General features: G+C 40.1%; 3 protein-coding genes across 5 annotated transcripts; all 3 read left to right on the top strand.

The window, feature by feature from the left end:
- LOC8080353 (COX assembly mitochondrial protein 2 homolog) lies at positions 8874-11724 on the top strand. Of its 3 annotated transcripts, XR_002454115.1 has the most exons (6): positions 8874-9020; positions 9316-9384; positions 9468-9572; positions 9702-9812; positions 10490-10548; positions 10631-10693. XR_002454115.1 is itself a non-coding variant. In XM_002447860.2 (5 exons), exons 2-4 carry the CDS (start codon positions 9340-9342, stop codon positions 9801-9803), a joined length of 252 nt encoding a protein of 83 aa, XP_002447905.1. In that variant the 5' UTR covers positions 8874-9020; positions 9316-9339; the 3' UTR covers positions 9804-9812; positions 11594-11724. The 3 variants fall into 3 exon arrangements, 2 of the variants coding, with proteins under 2 accessions (XP_002447905.1, XP_021318598.1); XM_002447860.2 differs by lacking the exons at positions 10490-10548; positions 10631-10693 and adding an exon at positions 11594-11724; XM_021462923.1 differs by lacking the exons at positions 10490-10548; positions 10631-10693 and having other exon boundaries at positions 9702-10134.
- LOC8080352 (putative 12-oxophytodienoate reductase 13) lies at positions 12141-15491 on the top strand. The gene is made up of 4 exons (XM_002447859.2): positions 12141-12587; positions 13297-13577; positions 13972-14121; positions 14420-15491. Exons 1-4 carry the CDS (start codon positions 12529-12531, stop codon positions 15067-15069), a joined length of 1140 nt encoding a protein of 379 aa, XP_002447904.1. The 5' UTR covers positions 12141-12528; the 3' UTR covers positions 15070-15491.
- Positions 15643-17483, top strand: LOC8080351 (putative F-box protein At1g19160). The gene is made up of 2 exons (XM_002447858.2): positions 15643-15872; positions 15972-17483. Exon 2 carries the CDS (start codon positions 15991-15993, stop codon positions 17215-17217), a length of 1227 nt encoding a protein of 408 aa, XP_002447903.1. The 5' UTR covers positions 15643-15872; positions 15972-15990; the 3' UTR covers positions 17218-17483.

The following is a 17948-nucleotide window of genomic DNA, read 5'->3' as shown; positions in this document are numbered from 1 at the left end:
CCCTTGAATTGGAGGAGCTATTGGAAGAGCTATTCGAAGGATGATCGCTGGTGTTTTAACATGAGGAAATGTTGTATTGTATTTCACTTCTAAACCGATATGTGTGCGTTTATTCTTCTTATCGACTATATTGTTTTCAAGGTTAATAGCTGCAGATTTATGGAGATATATTGACATGTGAAAAAACATATATATTTGGCAATTGGCATGTATGAACTATATATATAAACCATCTATTTAAGAATATATAATTGTTTGTCTTTGCTTGTTCTTTATATATGCCATTCACTTGACTATATCACAACATATAACGAATCTTAGGAAGCCACACTATACATCCTTACTATTCCCTCGTAGCGTGTATAAGAACAATAATTAGGTCAGTCTCAATGCATAGTTTTATGACACAGTTACCAAGATTATAAACTAGGTAACCGAGCCACATGAGTTTCATGGGGATGAAACTCCTCTCTCATCTTATGAAACTCCTTCATTTAATGACCCTGCCAAATCAGCAATTTTGCTTATGTGGCACCCTATTTAATGTGCATGACACTCTCATAAAACATGCATTGAGACTAGCCTTAAGGATACCAGATAAAGTGGAGATAATGAAGGGATAGTGGGAAATAATTTGTGTGATAATTGTGGTGTGACGAGGTGAACTTGTAGCCGGTTGAAAAAAAATAAGGAAAAAATGGCAGACATGTTTGGAGAGAATGGAGGGTTGTTGGTGATGAAATAGGAAGATAGTGGATCAAGGCTCCTTTTCCTCTATTTAAAAAAGAAACATAGTGAATCCTTTGTGTCATTCTACATGTTCCCTATTTCATCATTTTATGCCTTCCATATTTCACCTTCTCATCAAACCGCACATGATAGGTGGCCCCCTCACTTTCCACCACCATTTTGCAATTGTACACATCTACAACATTTCTCTCCTTTTCCTGTCATGCTACAGTTGTCACCTCCCACCGCACTAAGCAATTGTTGCCTACTTACCATTGTCAACCATGATTCACTAACCCTTAATTGATCCATTAACCATGGGCAACTAAAAGGCCCATCCCATCAATTATTAGCTTTAGGCTAGCACAAATCCACGTCGAGGTAGGAGTCCCTAAAATTTCCCACCGGCGTAATAGAAAATATACACTTAATTTTCTCAAAAGGTCTCAAAACCCACACCCCTCTCAACCCTAGGAACTCCACCTCCTTTGTAAATGTGCTAACACCAACAAGTGTCCACCACCAAAGTGCATGTGTGTTAGCTTTTTACAAACATTTTCATCAAAGGAGTTAAGTTAGCACTTTACTAGATCCTAATGCATATGCTCAAGATATGGACCTAGTAGCACTTGATTCGAGAGATGACCGTGATTTCCCCTCTTGATAGTCGGCTATTTATCCTAAACCCGGTCAATCACTTCTCTACTCATCTTAGACCGGCAAAAGTAAAACCCTATGTTTATACCTTTGCCTTGATAACTTTGCTCCTCGTCTATCACCATGATCTTCACTTCATACTTCATCCCTTTGTGATCATGTGGCCACCTTTCCATGCCACCATGCACCTTCATCACATGTGTTGTTATGCCTAACTCAAATCACTTAAACATAAGGCATTAGCAACTTGGTGTCATTAATTACCAAAACCAAACTTGGGCTTTCACAACCGTCATACGAAACCACTTTGGGAATCCATTCTGAGGTGTCCTTTCACATTGCCTTCCTTTAGAAACTCCATTTCGTTTTCCTACCCTTCTAGGAGAGTTGTTCCTAGTATAAATATTTCCTACCTCTAAGCAATTAGCAACCTTTGATTATTTGATAAACTACATGATATTGCAGCCGTAGTGCTAAGTGCCTTACTCAACCTTTGTTCTTCCTTGTTCTTCTTGGACTTGTGAAGTGATTTCTCTAGAATCTCCTACTTCATGCTCTACGGCTTCCGTTCAGTTGTGCCATATTGTGTGGATTAGCTTCAGATTGTGGTTCTATGATTGTTCAGAGATCGAGTCGAAGTCTTCATGGTTTTAGTGCCTCTCTCCCCATCGCTTGGTCACATTCAACCTTTGTCAGGTATAAAGCTAGTTACCTACTATTCACAACAAGTTATTGTTCTTTCGATCTAGTGTCGTGAAAATCAGGCCACCCTTGTGTCAATTCATATCGGTACCTTTCAACTGGTATCAAAGCTTTCATTGTCACGGCAGGACTCACAATCATCCATATATTTTTTTAATTTATCTATCGTTTGTTACTAATTTGTTCATCACCTATAGTCCACTGAAAAAGCCATAAAAATCCTATAGCCCTTTGATGATACTGTTATCTTGTGTTTTTTGTGTTCATCAAGTTGCTAGTCACCATCTTTACATATATTGTATTGTATTTCATTTATTATCCGCACCCCAGTTAGTAGAAAAAAAGAGCAAAATATCAAAGAAAAAAGTTCAGAGAAAAGAAAAAAATCTAAAAGAGAAGTAAAAGAAGAGGAAAGGGGTTATATTTCGGTTCGCTTACTGAAAAAATCAGTTTATATATTTAGATTCTTGGTGATTTATATACCAGCAATATTATATCTTTTGAGCACAACAAACCACTTAAATTTTAGTACTGTAGCCTTCCTTGTTTAGTCACCTATAGCTACACCAAAAACTAAAATTGGGACATTCAACTTGTAATCCTTGCGACCTCGGAATCACTTCTATTAAGTTGCTACACTAGCACAATTCACTGTCCTTGAGAACAAAAAAAACATTGGTAAGTAAGAGGTGAGATTGTGTGATTCCACAGATTTACCTATTCCACTATGTCGACGAAAGCTGGTCGGCAGTCTACCTTGGGGTATACCCACGGTAGTAGTTTATCGGTAGACGGTGCGCAAACTACGAACTCGATGGTGACGCAAGACACGGACAAGCTTTTTATCCAGGTTCGGCCGCCGAGTTGGCGTAATACCTACGTCCTGCGTCTGGTTGTATTGATTTGTGTTGAGAGAATATGATGTCCTAGGGGGGTCCCTTGCCTCTCCTTATATAGTCTGAAGGGCAGGGTTACAGATCTGGAAACTAATCCTAGTCGGTTATAATTGTCATAGATAGTTCGATATCAATTCCTATTCTAACCGACTAGAATCCTGCTTGATCTCCACATCTTGCTTCCTTGCGCGAAACTCCAGGCTGTCGGATCAAGCCTTGAATTCGTCTCGTAATGGTCCAAGCCTCCTGGCCCAAGTCTAGCCGTAAGGGTATAGGGGTCTATCCACCCACACACTATATCTTGCATTAGTGCTAATATGTCAGGTTCCAATTCAAGTATTCGTGGTATTCATCATGGAGAAGAAGAATCCCGTGTTGCACGGGCTGAGTTCCGCTAAATGGCAGACTCACTCTTACAGGCCATGGAGAAGATGCTTGATACACGTATACCTACAGATGGGTGAAGGGCTCCTCGGCATTAATATGATAAATCTGGTGGTGAAAATTATGATGCAGGACATGACCGTTTTAGAGATGGTCGTGGAAGTGGTAGGCGGGTTGGTCATCATGGCCAAGATGGAGGACGAGCTCATGGGCATGGTCATAGCCATCATGTGTGTTTTGATGATATAGAATTTGATGACTTTGATCACGAAGAGGGGTCTGATGAGAATCCCTTTGCAAATGATGGGCTGCATGGGCGACGCCATGATCATCGACAACATGCTGTCCGAGAATCATCGTGGTTGTTGTAATAGAGAAGACCTGGACAACATTACTTGTCAAGTTGAGTATCCCAAAATTCTAGTAGAGAGGATGCAGATGTATATTTTGAGTGGGCTGAGCAGTGTGATCAAATTTTCAGAGTGCATAATCTCTTTGATCAGAGGCATGTCAATCTTGCTTCAGTGAAGTTCTCTAGTTATGCTCTGACTTAGTGGAATCAGATACAAGAGAATCAACTTGTCTTGGGCCGTGAATATATCAACACATGGGAAGAGATGAAGCAAGTGATGAGAAGATGATTTGTACCATCAAGCTATCAACATGACCTTCGCAATAGGTTGCAAATATTAAAGCAAGGAAAAATATCGGTAGATAAGTATTATAAAGAGATGGAGTTGTTGTTAATGTGGGCTAGAATTAGAGAAGATCTGAACTAAAAAATGGCAAGATTTTTGAGTGATCTCAATGAAAAAATTGCTGGTTTTATTGAGATATTTCTATACCATGCTTTGCAAGACCTTGTTGATCAAGCTATGTGTACTGAAAGAAAAATTCAGCAAGAGACACATAAAAAATCTTATGCAAGTCATTCTATTGCAACCCCATGGCACAAGCAGCAGTCCGACACTTCTTTTGGTGGGGGACGATTCCAAGGTGCTGCAGCTAGGCCCTCTTCATCAAATGCTCCTTCGAAGATGGTGGTTTCTACAACATCATCTCCTGCAAATTAGCAGTAACTTGCTACAAATGTAGCAGCCCCAACTATTGCTTCTTCAACTGCTACTTCCTCTGCACATAGCAGAGAAATTGTTTGCCATAAGTGTCAGTGCCATGGTCGTGGACATGTTGCTACACAATGTCCAAGTAGGAGGACCATGATTTATGAATGAGAATGATGAATAAAAATCTGAAAGTGATTGTGAGAAAGAAGATCCAAGATATGATGAGGATCATGAAAGCAATGATAATAAGATCCAACTCGATAAAGGTGGTAATAACTACTTTGTTTCTCTTTGTGTACTTAGTGTTACTGCTGTAAAAGAAGAGAATGGGCAACGCCATAATATTTTCCACACTCGAGGCATGATCAAAAAAATGTTGTGTAGAATTATTGTTGACAACATTACTAGCCAAGAATTGTTGATAGAATAGAGCTAAAACAGAGGCATCATCCAAATCCATACAAGATGCAATGGCTGAATGATTGTGGTGCATTGCGTGTGAACCATCTTATGATAGTTCCTTTCTTTATGGGGAGATATAATGATCATGTAGAGTGCGATATGGTGCCTATACAATCATACCAACTGTTGCTAGGAAGACCATGGTTATATGATCGTAATATTCAGATCTTTTGAAGAATCAACAAGCTGACTTTCATGTACAAAGAAGAGAGAATTTCTTTTCTCCCTTTGACATCAGAGAAAATTTTGAAGGATGATCTAAAAAGAAAACAGCGAGAGAGCGAGAACCACTTGCGAGTGACCCACAAAAATAGTGAGGGAGTGTTTTCAAAGCCAAATAAACCCACAACCACAAAGAACCAAGACAATGGGAAAAGAAGAATTAGTTATGATGGCTAAGAACGGGGATTTAAAAGAATTGAGTGAACCCAATGCCACATTCTTTGTACTCATGTACAAGGAAATTTTTCTTCCCACTAATGACTTATCCTCTACTTTGCCAAATGTTGCTTTTAATGTGTTACAGGAATATGAGGATGTTTTTCTAGAGGAGGTATCACTGGGGCTGCCACCTAAGAGAGGAATCGAACATCAAATTGACCTTGTTCCCGGTGCTTCACTTCCAAATCGAGCTACATATCACACCACCTAGAGGAAACAAAAGAAATTTAACAAGTGGATGAATTGATGAGAAAAGGGTATGTGCAGGAAAGTCTTTCACCTTGCATTGTTCCTGTTATTTTAGTTCCTAAGAAAGATGGTTCATGGAGAATGTGTGTTGATTGTAGAGCTATTAATAACACCATAGTAAGGTATAGACATCTCATTCCTAGACTTGATGATATGCTTGACGAACTTAGTGGTGCAATATTTTTCACTAAAATTGACTTGAGAAGTGGCTATCACCAAATAATAATGAGAGAAGGAGATGAGTGGAAAATAGCTTTTAAAACTAAGTTTGGGTTGTATGAATGGTTGGTAATGCCTTTTGGATTAACTAATGCACCAAGTACTTTTATGAGATTGATGAATCATGTGCTTAGATCTTTCATTGATAAGTTTGTTTTGGTTTACTTTCATGATATATTAATTTATAGTAAGTCTCTTGATGAACATGTTGAACATATCTAAAAGTGTGTTTGCTGTCCTACGTGAGCAAAAATTGTATGCTAACCTTGACAAGTGCACAGGTAGTCATTCTTGGCTTTATTATTTCTAGGCCAGGGTGAGGAGGTGAATGAGGAAAAGATCAAAGCTATCCTAGAGAAGAATCTGAAATTGTGGGAAGAAAACTTGCCTCATGTGGAGTTTGCATACAACAGGGCAGTATATTCGACCATAAATTTTTGTCCATTTGAGATTCTCTATGGGTTTAAACCTACTACTCTCATTGATCTTTTGCCGTTGCCTATGCATGAATGTGTGAACTTTGATGCAAGTAAGCGAGCAGAATTTGTCAAGAAACTTCATGATCGAGCTAAAGCAAACATTGAGAAGATGGCCAAGCTATATGAGAAATGTGCCAACAAGGGTCATAAGAAGATGTTATTTGAACCAAGAGACTTGTTGATACACTTGCGCAAGGATCACTTTCCTAAACAACACAAGAGAAAGTTGCAACCCTGAGCCAATGGTCCATTCAAAGTGCTTCACAAGATCAATGACAATGCATATGAAAATTGATCTCACAAGTACATATGGTGTGAGTACAAACTTCAACGTCACCGATTTATCTCCTTTCTTTGGATTAGAAGAGTCAAGGATGACTCATTTTCAACAGGGGAAGATGATGAGGACATCTCAGCTATGTACGCTTATTCAATTCCAAATGCTATAAATCAAGGTCTCTTTATAAGAAATCGTGCCAAGAAGCTACAAGAGCAGGTGAATTCTTTCCTTACCGATTGTAATTTTTACACTTTTGAGAATGTTATACTACCTAAGTGCTCTACTTTGATTATACTTAGAAATATATTTGAGGAGAGAAAGAGACACTGCTACTGAATGACGATATCAAAAAAATAACACGCACAAATGTTTGGACATCTAAAACTAATTGTATGAATGTTCGGACATCCAAAGGTGATGTTCGGACACCAGAAATAAGCAGTCATAACTCTCAACTCCTTGAAGCTTTGGAGGCCGATGAGGACATTTTAGAAAGCTCATCAAGTCCACTTTCCAATGCCTCAATCCTCACCTCGTTTGGACGTTGCAATCAAGAGTTATGTTTAGATTAGTCAAGACTGCTCAGAAGATCAACAGTCTATCGTGACAGAATGTTGGTTTAATTTACCGTGTAAAACTGTACCAATATACAATGTTTTGTAGTGCATGGCATATGTTGCTGGAAAGCCCTTGGAGTCTAGTTTCACACCCAAGAAACAGATCGTCATTTGGACTTTTCAATAATAAGTTATGATTAGTTTATTGGAAACTACTCTTTCTTAGACTTGTGAAGTGATTCCTCTTAAATCTCCTACTTTGTGCTCTATGACTTCTGTTCGGTTGCACCGTATTGTGTGAAGTAGCTCTCGATTATGGTTCTACGGTTGTTCAGAGATCGAGTCGAAGTCTTCGTGGTTTCGGTTTTGCTCTCCTCGTCGCTTGGTCGCATCCCACCTATGTTAGATATAAAGCTAGTTACCCGATGTTTGTAACAAGGTATCTTTGTTCTTTCAATCTACTATCATAAAGATCAGGCCATCCTCATGCTGATTCATATCGGTACCTATCAAGCTTTTAGTTGTGAATGCCTTAGAGCAACATGATTCAAGACCTCACTTGAACCTTCATCATATTTGAAGATATCAAACACACAAAAAAGTTATCCAATTGAGCTCCTATTCAACTCCTAATGGGTGAGGGCCTCTCATTCCTCTCACTTGAACCCCTAGACGTAGGAGCCACTCATCCTCTCTACTCCTTTCACTCTTCCCATAAGCTGACAAGTGGGGCCAATGAGCTAGGCCAATAACAATATAGTGTAAAATAGGAATAATTTAGAAGACTAGTTGGAGTGTGATGAGAAGTAAGGGCTCGAATATGTATGGATGACTCCCTTTTCATGAAATAGGGGTGAAATTTGAGGGCTTAGATGGAGTTGCTCGTAGACCACTCGGTAGCAATTCCTAGTGGCCGTCCTCAAATGCCCCTTCCTCGAAAGGGTGGCGAGTCCAACAAACCCCTTCGAATTGCCCCAGCTCATGCGACTACCTTCTAGTCTGCTTCCTTGTCTTCTTCGACGAGCTCACTAGAGGTGAAGGAGGTGGGCTACCCTGCTTGTCTAGTTTTTAGTTAGCTAAGTTTTAGATCTTAGAGTCACTACCAGCTTCATCTTGGGGTGTCGATGTTTTTTGAGTCTCCGTTCACCAATGTTTTTGTAGCTGTAGCTCTTGGTTCCTTTAAAGTGCTTTCATTGTCCTTGCCGATATCAGTCCCAATGGAACCCCCAAACTATAGGCTCCATTTGCAGTGATGATTGTGCCTGTCGTCGTCCTGCACGGTGGTCAGTTTTTGCCTCGTGCCTGCTAGCAGGCGCGTGCTCCTCATTTGCTATCACCCCTAAGGCAGATTAGGTTTTTTTTCTTCGGAGTTATGGTCACCCGAAGCTGGGATTTATTATTGGATATATTATTTAAATTTATATCAATATGCTCTATATTTTTTGGATGCTTAAAAATTTATCATGTCTAGTTGACCAATTTGTGTTGTTTTTATGTAATTGAGGATTTCTATCCCTAACTTATGTAGTATAGAGTATGTTTTAATGGTTTAATATATACTCCTATGTTCTAAGTTATAAGACTTTTATGTTTTTAGATTCATAACTTTTGCTATATATACTTAAATATACATTAGATCTAAATGCACAGTAAAGTTAGAGTATTTAGAAAAACCAAAATATTTTATAATTATTTTGGAACGGGAGAGTAACTCTTTTATAAGCCCCCCTCCCCTACAGCATACGCTCGCTCTCTCGCAGTCGTGTGGTTCTCCCGCTGCCCCCCGCGGTGCGTGCTCTCTCCTTTTCGTGGCGACGACTGGGCGACAGCAGCTGCCGCCCCCAGCAAGTACTCAGGTCGTCGTCGTCGTCGGGCTCTTGGCCACCGACGAGCACCACTAGGTACGCCTACCCCTCCTCCTCCCCTAACTTAAGTTATTTGTATTCGGATCTGATCTAATTAAGTGTAGTATACAGTATTATGTCTACTAACTTCGATTTATTTTTTGGGAAAAATTTCGGGTGTACTCCCATGCGCTTTGCTGGGTCCGCCCTGGATAGTCCAAATCCATCGCGGTTTTGTTAATTTTGTTTACATCGTGAATAGCTACTAATAATTATTCTGTCTTTTCAAAAAAAAAATTGATTGTTGAATCGAACTCCCATTCCTTCTCTAACATGGTCAGCGATCATGCAGACTCGCATTTAAACATCCCTGGAGATGCATCCCCCACTAACCTTACACAGACATCCTATGTGTGCTGAGGTATGGCTGTGCTTATGTCTTCGGTGGTTGGGATATGTATTTTGCTCATTTTTTCTTGCAGCTAATGTCCACTTATCACCCAGGTTATCGAAGCATTCCAGAAGTGCCATGTGAACCACCCGGTTAAGAAGTTCTTTGGCGAGTGCACAGATCTTAAGATCAAGCTAGACCAGTGCTTCCGGCAGGAGGTACCGATTCTTGTTGTTTTGGGTCTTGTGAGAATTGATGATAACATTTTCTTATTTGTTCCTATGTGGGAATTTATGATGTTGGTTTTCCACTTCCCTAAATGCTGTTTTGTTCTTTGTGAAATCCAGAAAGCTTTGAAGAGGAAGGCAAACTTTGAGGAGAGCAAGAAATTTAAAGAACGGTTACAGGCCTATAAACGGGAAATGGCTGAGGAAAACAGGGAACACTAACTTGGAAGAGTGGGTGGCGCCATGAATTTGAATGTTCTTTTTCTTACATTCCAGTAGCCTTGGTTGTGTGCACATCTTTACTGTTCAAAGTGGTTGCTACTGATGAGCTAGAGGCTCTAATCAATACAGTGAACTCTGGAGTTCTGAACTCATTCCTGTGTTAGGCTACTTATGTTGGTCGATTCTCAAGGAGGATTAACAACCTAATGTTCTATCAGTAACAATGGAAGCTGTATATAGCAGAGTAGCAGACAAAGAACAATGTTTGCACTATGTTTTACTGAATGAACTTAAGATCGAATTGAAGTCTTCTAGGCTTTTTAATTTTATATGTTCACTCCTACAAACATTCTAGAATATGACTCCCCAGAAAATTTTCAGTTCTATTGGAATGTCATATGAATTCCACTGGAGGCTATTTTGTTATGTGCAGTCCTACCAGCAGCTATCAACATGCAGAAAATGGTCAAGGCTCATGGCTCATTGTCTGGATAGGAAATTGCATTTAGTCATGCATTTTCTTGTTCCACTATTTGTTATTACATCTTTGAGATTCTTTACATTTGTTTCAAAGCCATCTAAGGCCAAGGACTGTTAGGCTGTTAGCCTTTTCCTTTTTTTTTAAACGAGCAAACTCCCCATTTCCATTACTGTGATAACAGAAATATATGTGGTTTGATAACCAGAAACAGACTGGAGGAAAAAAAATCACCAATTAAGTGCAATAGGAAAAAAAAAGCACCAGGTAAATGCGCTAGGACTAACCTTGGAGAATAGCAAGGTACTGAGCATTGTATTGCAAACCATCATGTTCCTGTTCCTTTCAGAGAGAAGCAGCAATAGCAAAAGGTCAATAGAGGGAGAGAAGATAAAACCTACTGTGTTAAAATCGGAATTTCACCTTTTTTCACAGGTCAGTCATCTGATCAACCATTCTGTCGTAAGAATTTTGGTAACTATGAATAACTTAACCAGCAAGCTTGTTATTCCTCTCCTTTTCTTTTTTTTTTCTTTTTTCTTTATTTTTGGTGCATCCATATTGCTTTTGAACCTTCAAATCCGTCATGTTTGTTCATGTGATGGTTCAAACTTTTTATTTTCTTCATATACTCAAATGAAATAACTATACACTTCAACCTACTGTCAATTCAATTGCACTACAATTCTCTCGAATAGATACATGATGTTGTCTTGTTGCATTTTTGTTCCATTCTTTTCTCTTGTAACTTTTCAGCATCAATTGTTTGTTGTTGTCCTGTAAGTTCTCAGTAAGTTTTCATTTTTTGACTTGTTAATTAACTGATTGTAGCCTACCCCAACTTGCTTGGGACTAAAAGGCTTTGTTGTTGTTGTTAATTGATTGAGCTTTATACTTCAACAATCAGAATGCTTTCCATTGCTTGAAATGCACTGGAGAAAATGCATCAAATGGTAATCACTCTTAATAGTTACATATATTGTATGAACTGGTCTATCTTTAACATAATTAATTTTCTGCTCTTTTCCTTGGAGATTCAGTTCAGTGCTGTTTGGTTTTCAATTTTTATTATTAGAAGTGCAGACACTTTAAAACACTACAAGCATGATCACAAAATGGATATTTGATATAAAATGATTGCATATTTCAAGGTTTGGTTTGCTCATAATATATTGAGAACTTTTGGGGACTAATGTTAGGTACAAAATAATATAAACTTTTGTGAGTTCACAAGAAACAACCATGAGACACACCCCCATACTCCCTTCACCCATATTTTTTTGACTGAACTCCACCCATATTTGATCTGCAGATTTGCAAAATGGAAAGATCCAAGATTGATCAGCGTATACTGCTGGCAGGCACCTTTTACTTGGGTTGCATGTGGACCAAGACCCTGTGTCTGGGTGAAAATTGTTCAGAGACGGAGGCAAACCAATGACGGTGAGCAATGGGGCTGGACCAATGAGGATTAAATGGCTCTTGGTCTCCCGTGAAACTAACAAGTATACTTATCAAATATTGATGGATGGATTATCATCTACTGGGAATTCAAGTTGCGTACTTGTATTTCAGTCAACTTGGTAACTGGCATAGTACTGAATAACAACGGGCAGGTCAAGCCCCTTATTTATCATATGTTCGTCAAGATAAAGATCATAGTGCAGTCTTGCCCTGCTATCGAATGACTAAATGGGGAGGCCTGATTATAGAAGCCACATGTTTGTCATCTGAATCTTAAGGCATAAGTGCAACTTCGAGCAACTAGAGGCTTGGAAGCAATAGCTGGCAATGTTGTGTTTGTGAAGTGTGGGGATATTCTTCCACCAGATTTGCTATCAATCTGACATCAGTAAGATTTTCTCGTATGATTCCTAATTTTACAAAGAAAGATCACTTGATTAACTTATATTTCATCAGGCGGTTAAAACCATCTGAGATTCCTGTGCCTCGTTTTTTTTTCCTTTTTTACTTATTTTGAAGAAAAAAAAGAATACGTTTCAAAGTAGAATGGGGGCTCGAACCTGTGACCTCAACCACCAGTCTTTTCCAGTTCTGCTTTAGCATTAGTACCCTGGAAATTTATTTATGTCCTACCTACCTGCCTTTCTCCACAAGCATCCTTTTTGCCTTTATATAATAGTATCTGTTAGGCTCTGAGAGTCTCTGTTGTAAGTGTCATCCTATTGGTAAGCTACTCCCATGTCCCTCTTGGGGAGTAGCAGCTGAGGAGCAAGGGAAGCGATCATGGAAAATATACCACTTCTGAGTCCTTATGAAACAAAAAGATTCAGGTTTTCACACAGGTTAGTTAGACATGCTAGAGTTTCAGTAGACTTGGATGACTTGGTATTTCAATTTCCTTGCTCTCATCTGCTCTTCAAACTTTCTCATGCATCAGTTGTGTTACTGACCTGCAAATTGCTCCAGCTCTGCTATGGAGATTAATTTTCTTCAGTTTATAAAATAGTTTGTTTTGCACTAATTGCTACTTGCACTGGAATACTCTTGGAGAAATACATGTCTAAGATGGATGTCCGATACAGGCTTTTCTTATACAAGTGGAGCATATATGTACTGACCCCATAATTGTTTTCCTTTCTGCTGCGTGTTCCCTACCTTTGAGGTTAATAATGTCTGGTCCCATGTCATGGTAAGTTTTTTTGAACTGTAATCATATTAAAACAAACAGGATAATACGAAGATTGATGCTAATGTGAGAATTATAAAATGATTGAACTTAAGTATTCACTATTTTCGAATGACCATGATAAAATAAGAACTTGTGTTAAGTAATATTGCTATATATTTTTTCTATGACCAATCCAGTCTAAATCGAGTATGAACAATCATGTCCTGCATACACACTGATCCTTTAGACTTATGAAAACTCTAAGAAGTCCCTGTTGAGATTTAAAAGCCTTAAGGTTGATGTATTGCACTTGGCACAGTAATTATCATGCCTCAGAACTAAGTGACATCTTCTTTATGATCACTTTCTTTATCTTCATGCAGAACTGTGCTGGCACCCTTGACAAGAGCCAGATCATATGGTAATCTTCCACAATCGCATGCCATTTTGTACTACTCACAGAGGGCAACAGAGGGCGGTCTTCTGATTGCTGAAGCCACAGGGGTGTCATCTGATGCTCAAGGTATGAGTTTAATTCCACACACCCCAGGGATTTGGACCAAGGAACAAGTAGAGGCCTGGAAGCCTGTTGTGGATGCAGTGCATGCAAAAGGTGGAATATTCTTCTGCCAGATTTGGCATGTAGGAAGGGCATCTGATATGGGTAAACATTTCTTACCTGACCCCTTCCATTTCCTTCTATTAACTACCATAATGAATGTATGATGTGTGGCAAATGCTGTGCTCATGTCACACGACACTACCCTCCACCTGCAGCATAATGCTTTAAACTTGATTTTTTTTTGACAAGATCAAACTTGATTTTAGTGTTAGTGGTTCCATCAAAGCCTTTTATAGGGCATCTTGTATCTTCTGCAAGGAATCTTTTCTGGTTTGGTGCAACTGCTACCAAAGGGGCCTCACCTACCCTGTGTTCCAAAACTGAACTGAAAAGTTAATTATTTCATTAACATCTCTTACTTTAGTCAGTCTGCTTAATTGATTCTGAATATCTGGAACCAATGACTCTGAGGGATGGTTATCTTATTTATTTCCAGAGAAAGAACCCATCTCCAGCACAGATAAGCCAGTGGAAAAGAATGGAGATGACCACATGGATTTCCCCATCCCAAGATGCTTAACCGTAGAAGAGATCCCCGATGTAATCAATCATTTCAGAATTGCTGCAAGAAATGCTGTGGATGCTGGTAAGCTGATAGTCAACATAATAGAAAATAAAAGGCAAATAAGAAAAACCATCACTACTCTTTGTTTTCAGGATGAAATTTACTTGCTCATAATAATTATATGCTGTAAAAATAGAATTTAAATTATGGTTAATTTCTGCAAGATAGGTTCCTGGTTTGTTTGATTACAAATATTATAGGTTCTTGGTTTGTTCGATTACAAAGATTAGATATCCTATTACCACGCTGTACCTTCTGAAACATGTACAAGGACCTTACGTGATCAGCAATTCAGCATCATAACACGTATCAAATGTAGGTTTTGATGGGGTTGAAATCCATGGTGCTCATGGCTTCCTTCTCGAGCAATTCATGAAAGACAGTGTCAATGACCGCACTGACAAGTACGGAGGCAGCATACAGAATCGCTGTCGCTTTGCCCTTGAGGTAGTTGATGCTGTGGTGGCTGAGGTTGGGTCAGACCGTGTGGGGATCCGCCTCTCTCCTTATGCCAATTACCTTGGCTGTCATGACTCGGACCCAGACAGGTTGGGTGTCTACATGGCTCAGGAGCTGAACAGATACAACATCCTGTACTGCAGTGCGGTGGAACCTGAGATGGTCATGGTGGATGGCAAGATGAAAATCCCACACAGTCTGCAAGAAATGAGGAAGGCCTTCAACGGAACTTTCATGGTTGGTGGAGGTTACGACAGGGAAGAGGGTAACAGAGTTGTAGCTGATGGATATGCTGACATGGTTGTATATGGCCGCTTATTCTTGGCGAATCCTGACCTGCCGAGGCGATTCCAGCTGAATGCTCCCTTGAACAAGTATGATCGATCAACATTCTACACCGATGATCCTGTCGTTGGCTACACGGATTACCCATTTCTTGAGAACTCTGAACCACTAAACTCCCTAACTAGACGGGGAGGGATCTACCAAAACAAAGAAGGGATGATCTGAATTGCCTACTCCCTCTGTCCTAATCCTTCCTCGGTCCTAAAAAGAATGAACTGTAAATTTTGGAGGAGTCGATCTTTTATTTTTAATTCAACTATATTCACAGAAAATAGTATGGATATTTGTATCTCCAAATATATTTTCTATAGAAATATATTTTACTAATGATGTTACATATTATACTAGCCTAGTGTGTAACTCTGTGTGTCCAACTGCTTGCTTCTATTCTCAAGTGTGGTTCGCACATTTGTTAATGTAGCCTGGATCTATAATGTAATCAGGGGTTTGTAGCTTCTGTTTGAGAGCTAGCTAGACGGGCTTGGCTGGTTTTGTGTGGTGTGGATATATACTGTGTCGCACTGAAGAGGTGTGCCATTGAAGTATTGAGGTATAATATTCACTCAGACCCTTGCTGATTGACACAATTTTGCACTGATGCCTGATTCATGAGATGATGATTCCAGCTTTGAAGGTTTACCTTTCACCTTGCATTGCTGTACACGTTCTACAGCCAGCCCGTTGTTTGTGGAAAAAAAACAAAAAAAAAAGACAATGAACAGAGGCAGGCTCAAACTTTGCGGCCCATTTGCTGAGGCGCTAGGCCCAGACCAAAAACTAAATTTACGTGAAGCCCAAACTCTTCTAGTAACGGAACAACTGTCCGCACTCCGCATTTGTTCGCTCCGTCGGTTCTGGTTCTAGGTTTAGAAATCCCCAAATCCCATTTTTTTCCAATCGAATTCGATCTTCAATCGTCGGCACAGCCCTGCGCCGGCGCCGTCGACCACGGCGATCTCCGGTGTCTGGTAAGTTCAGTTCCCTTTGTCTCCCCGTTGCTGCATTTGCCCCCTCGCATCCCCTCACACCTCCGTCTCGCTCGGACGCTCGGCGGCCGCTTTCCACAGATTGCTTTCGGAGGGAGGCATGGAGGGCTGCTCCAAGACGACCGCCGGCGCGGGGGTGGCCGGCCTCCCTGACGACCCCGTGCTGGAGATCCTGTCCCGCGTCCCTGCCAAGTCCGTCTGCCGGTTCAAGTGCGTGTCCAAGGCCTGGCGCGACCTCATCGCCGACCCTAACAACCGTAAGAGGCTCCGCCACGCCATGCAGGGATTGTTTGTCCAGACGTACGCGGATGAATTGGATGACGAGGAATTGGGCAAGGATGACTTGGGCCGTATCAGGTTCCGTTTCATCAACCTGACAGCAGTGAGATCCGTGCCTCTGGACATCGACCCTTGCTTCTCCTTCCTGACGGAAATGACTGGGATCAAGGCCTTCTTGTTGGATTCCTGCAATGGGCTTATCCTTTTCGGGCAGAGTCAGGATCCGTCTCTCCTATTGCTATTGGATGGCTATATCGTGTGCAACCCAACCACAAGGCAATGGTCTGCTGTGCCTGCTTGCGGCTCTAGGGAAGCGATAAGCCACACCTATTTGGCTTTCGATCCGGTTGTATCCTCTCACTTTCACTTGGTCCAGCTCCAGATTCCTGATGTGCAAGAGAATGTAGTGTCGTTGCATGTTTACTCGTCTGAAACTGGGACTTGGAGTCACAACCAAATTGACAAACAAAAAGAGCAAGGACAATTGGAAGGGTGGCATCATCAGTTTACACTAGACCCTCTTCAGCATCAGTGTGCCTTTGTTAATGGCTTCCTACATCTGATAGTTTGGGGCTCAAATGTACATCACATACTTGCTGTAGATGTACAAGGGAAGGCAAGAAGGATGATCACTGTGCCAGGTCTGGCTGATGGGAGACACGAGCACAACTTTGTTTGTTATTTCGGTCAATCCCAAGGGCACCTACATTGCATGATTCTAGAGTCTGCTGATAAAAAGAATGTGGAACTATCCACCTGGGTTCTTCAGGATTATGATACACAAGAATGGGTGTTGAAAAACACTGTGAACTCTTTGGATGTCTTTGGAGATATGGGTGGAGTGCTAGAGTTTCAAGTGATTTACATTCATCAAGATTGTAATTTGGTTTTCATTTTTGATCAGTTGAACTATGAGCTGGTAGCATACGACATGGACCGTAAGGAAGCGAGTGTTATTGCCACTTTGGAAGATGACAAAACCCAATCTGATTTTGCTCGTTACATTCCCTATTTCTCAGAATCACCAGCTCTCACAAATAAGTACTGAGTGTGTGCTCTAAGTATGAGCTAGCGGCTTGGTTAAATAACAGTAGACTCATGTGAAATGTTCTGCTTGTGCTTGGATGTATGCCTTCTTAATTAGTACTGCAAGCCTGTTGAGACATTGGATGTATGCCTTTCATGCTTTTGATCTAATTAGTACTGCAAGCTTGTTGAAACATTTATATAGTGTACCTTTAGGGATGCTAATTATATTAATGAATATTGTTGCACAAGTTGAACAATTTCGACTTTTGGTGATAAGTTTTATGATTAGCATGTCTTTTTTGGCTGTATTAATGATCAATTATTTATTGTGAATTTAGTCTGTTTGGTTGTGTGTTTATTTATGTCAATCAATCAAATCAAAATTATCTTCCATATTCAGCTAATGTTGCATGTATGGAATGGTTTCAAATTGAAGGCTTGCGGTTACATCAAAAGTTTAGAACCAAAAAGTCCTTTTTATGCTACAGTAAAAACAGATGTGCTGTAGAGGTAATCTCATTGGAGGAAACTTATACTGTTTCAAATGTAGTATGTGCAATTAACTGTCATGTGGACATGCCACATCTTATCTTCCTAATAGAACATCAGTTGTAGTGTTCCTAGAGGCATTCGCAAGGAACTTTGATCCAATCGGATCTGCCTGGAAGAAAGTTTAGTTCTCTCCAAGAGAAGTACAATTTTGGACCTACCTGATGCTGAGAGACAGTTATTTGCCTATTTCTACATGTC

The sequence above is a fragment of the Sorghum bicolor genome, chromosome 6, assembly GCF_000003195.3.
Source record: "Sorghum bicolor cultivar BTx623 chromosome 6, Sorghum_bicolor_NCBIv3, whole genome shotgun sequence".
In the NCBI taxonomy this organism is placed as follows: domain Eukaryota; kingdom Viridiplantae; phylum Streptophyta; class Magnoliopsida; order Poales; family Poaceae; genus Sorghum; species Sorghum bicolor.
The sequence above is the reverse complement of the archived record's forward strand: the minus strand, read 5'-3'. Positions and strand labels throughout refer to the sequence as shown.

Excerpts from the sequence above, each read along its gene's own strand:
- LOC8080353 (XM_002447860.2), top strand. The coding sequence starts at position 9,340 with ATGCATCCCCCACTAACCTTACACAGACATCCTATGTGTGCTGAG. Across the intron at positions 9,385-9,467 it reads GACATCCTATGTGTGCTGAG|GTTATCGAAGCATTCCAGAA; the intron begins GTATGGCTGTGC and ends CTTATCACCCAG. Across the intron at positions 9,573-9,701 it reads ACCAGTGCTTCCGGCAGGAG|AAAGCTTTGAAGAGGAAGGC; the intron begins GTACCGATTCTT and ends TGTGAAATCCAG.
- LOC8080352 (XM_002447859.2), top strand. The coding sequence starts at position 12,529 with ATGGAAAATATACCACTTCTGAGTCCTTATGAAACAAAAAGATTCAGG. Across the intron at positions 12,588-13,296 it reads AGATTCAGGTTTTCACACAG|AACTGTGCTGGCACCCTTGA; the intron begins GTTAGTTAGACA and ends ATCTTCATGCAG. Across the intron at positions 13,578-13,971 it reads AGGAAGGGCATCTGATATGG|AGAAAGAACCCATCTCCAGC; the intron begins GTAAACATTTCT and ends ATTTATTTCCAG.
- LOC8080351 (XM_002447858.2), top strand. The coding sequence starts at position 15,991 with ATGGAGGGCTGCTCCAAGACGACCGCCGGCGCGGGGGTGGCCGGCCTC.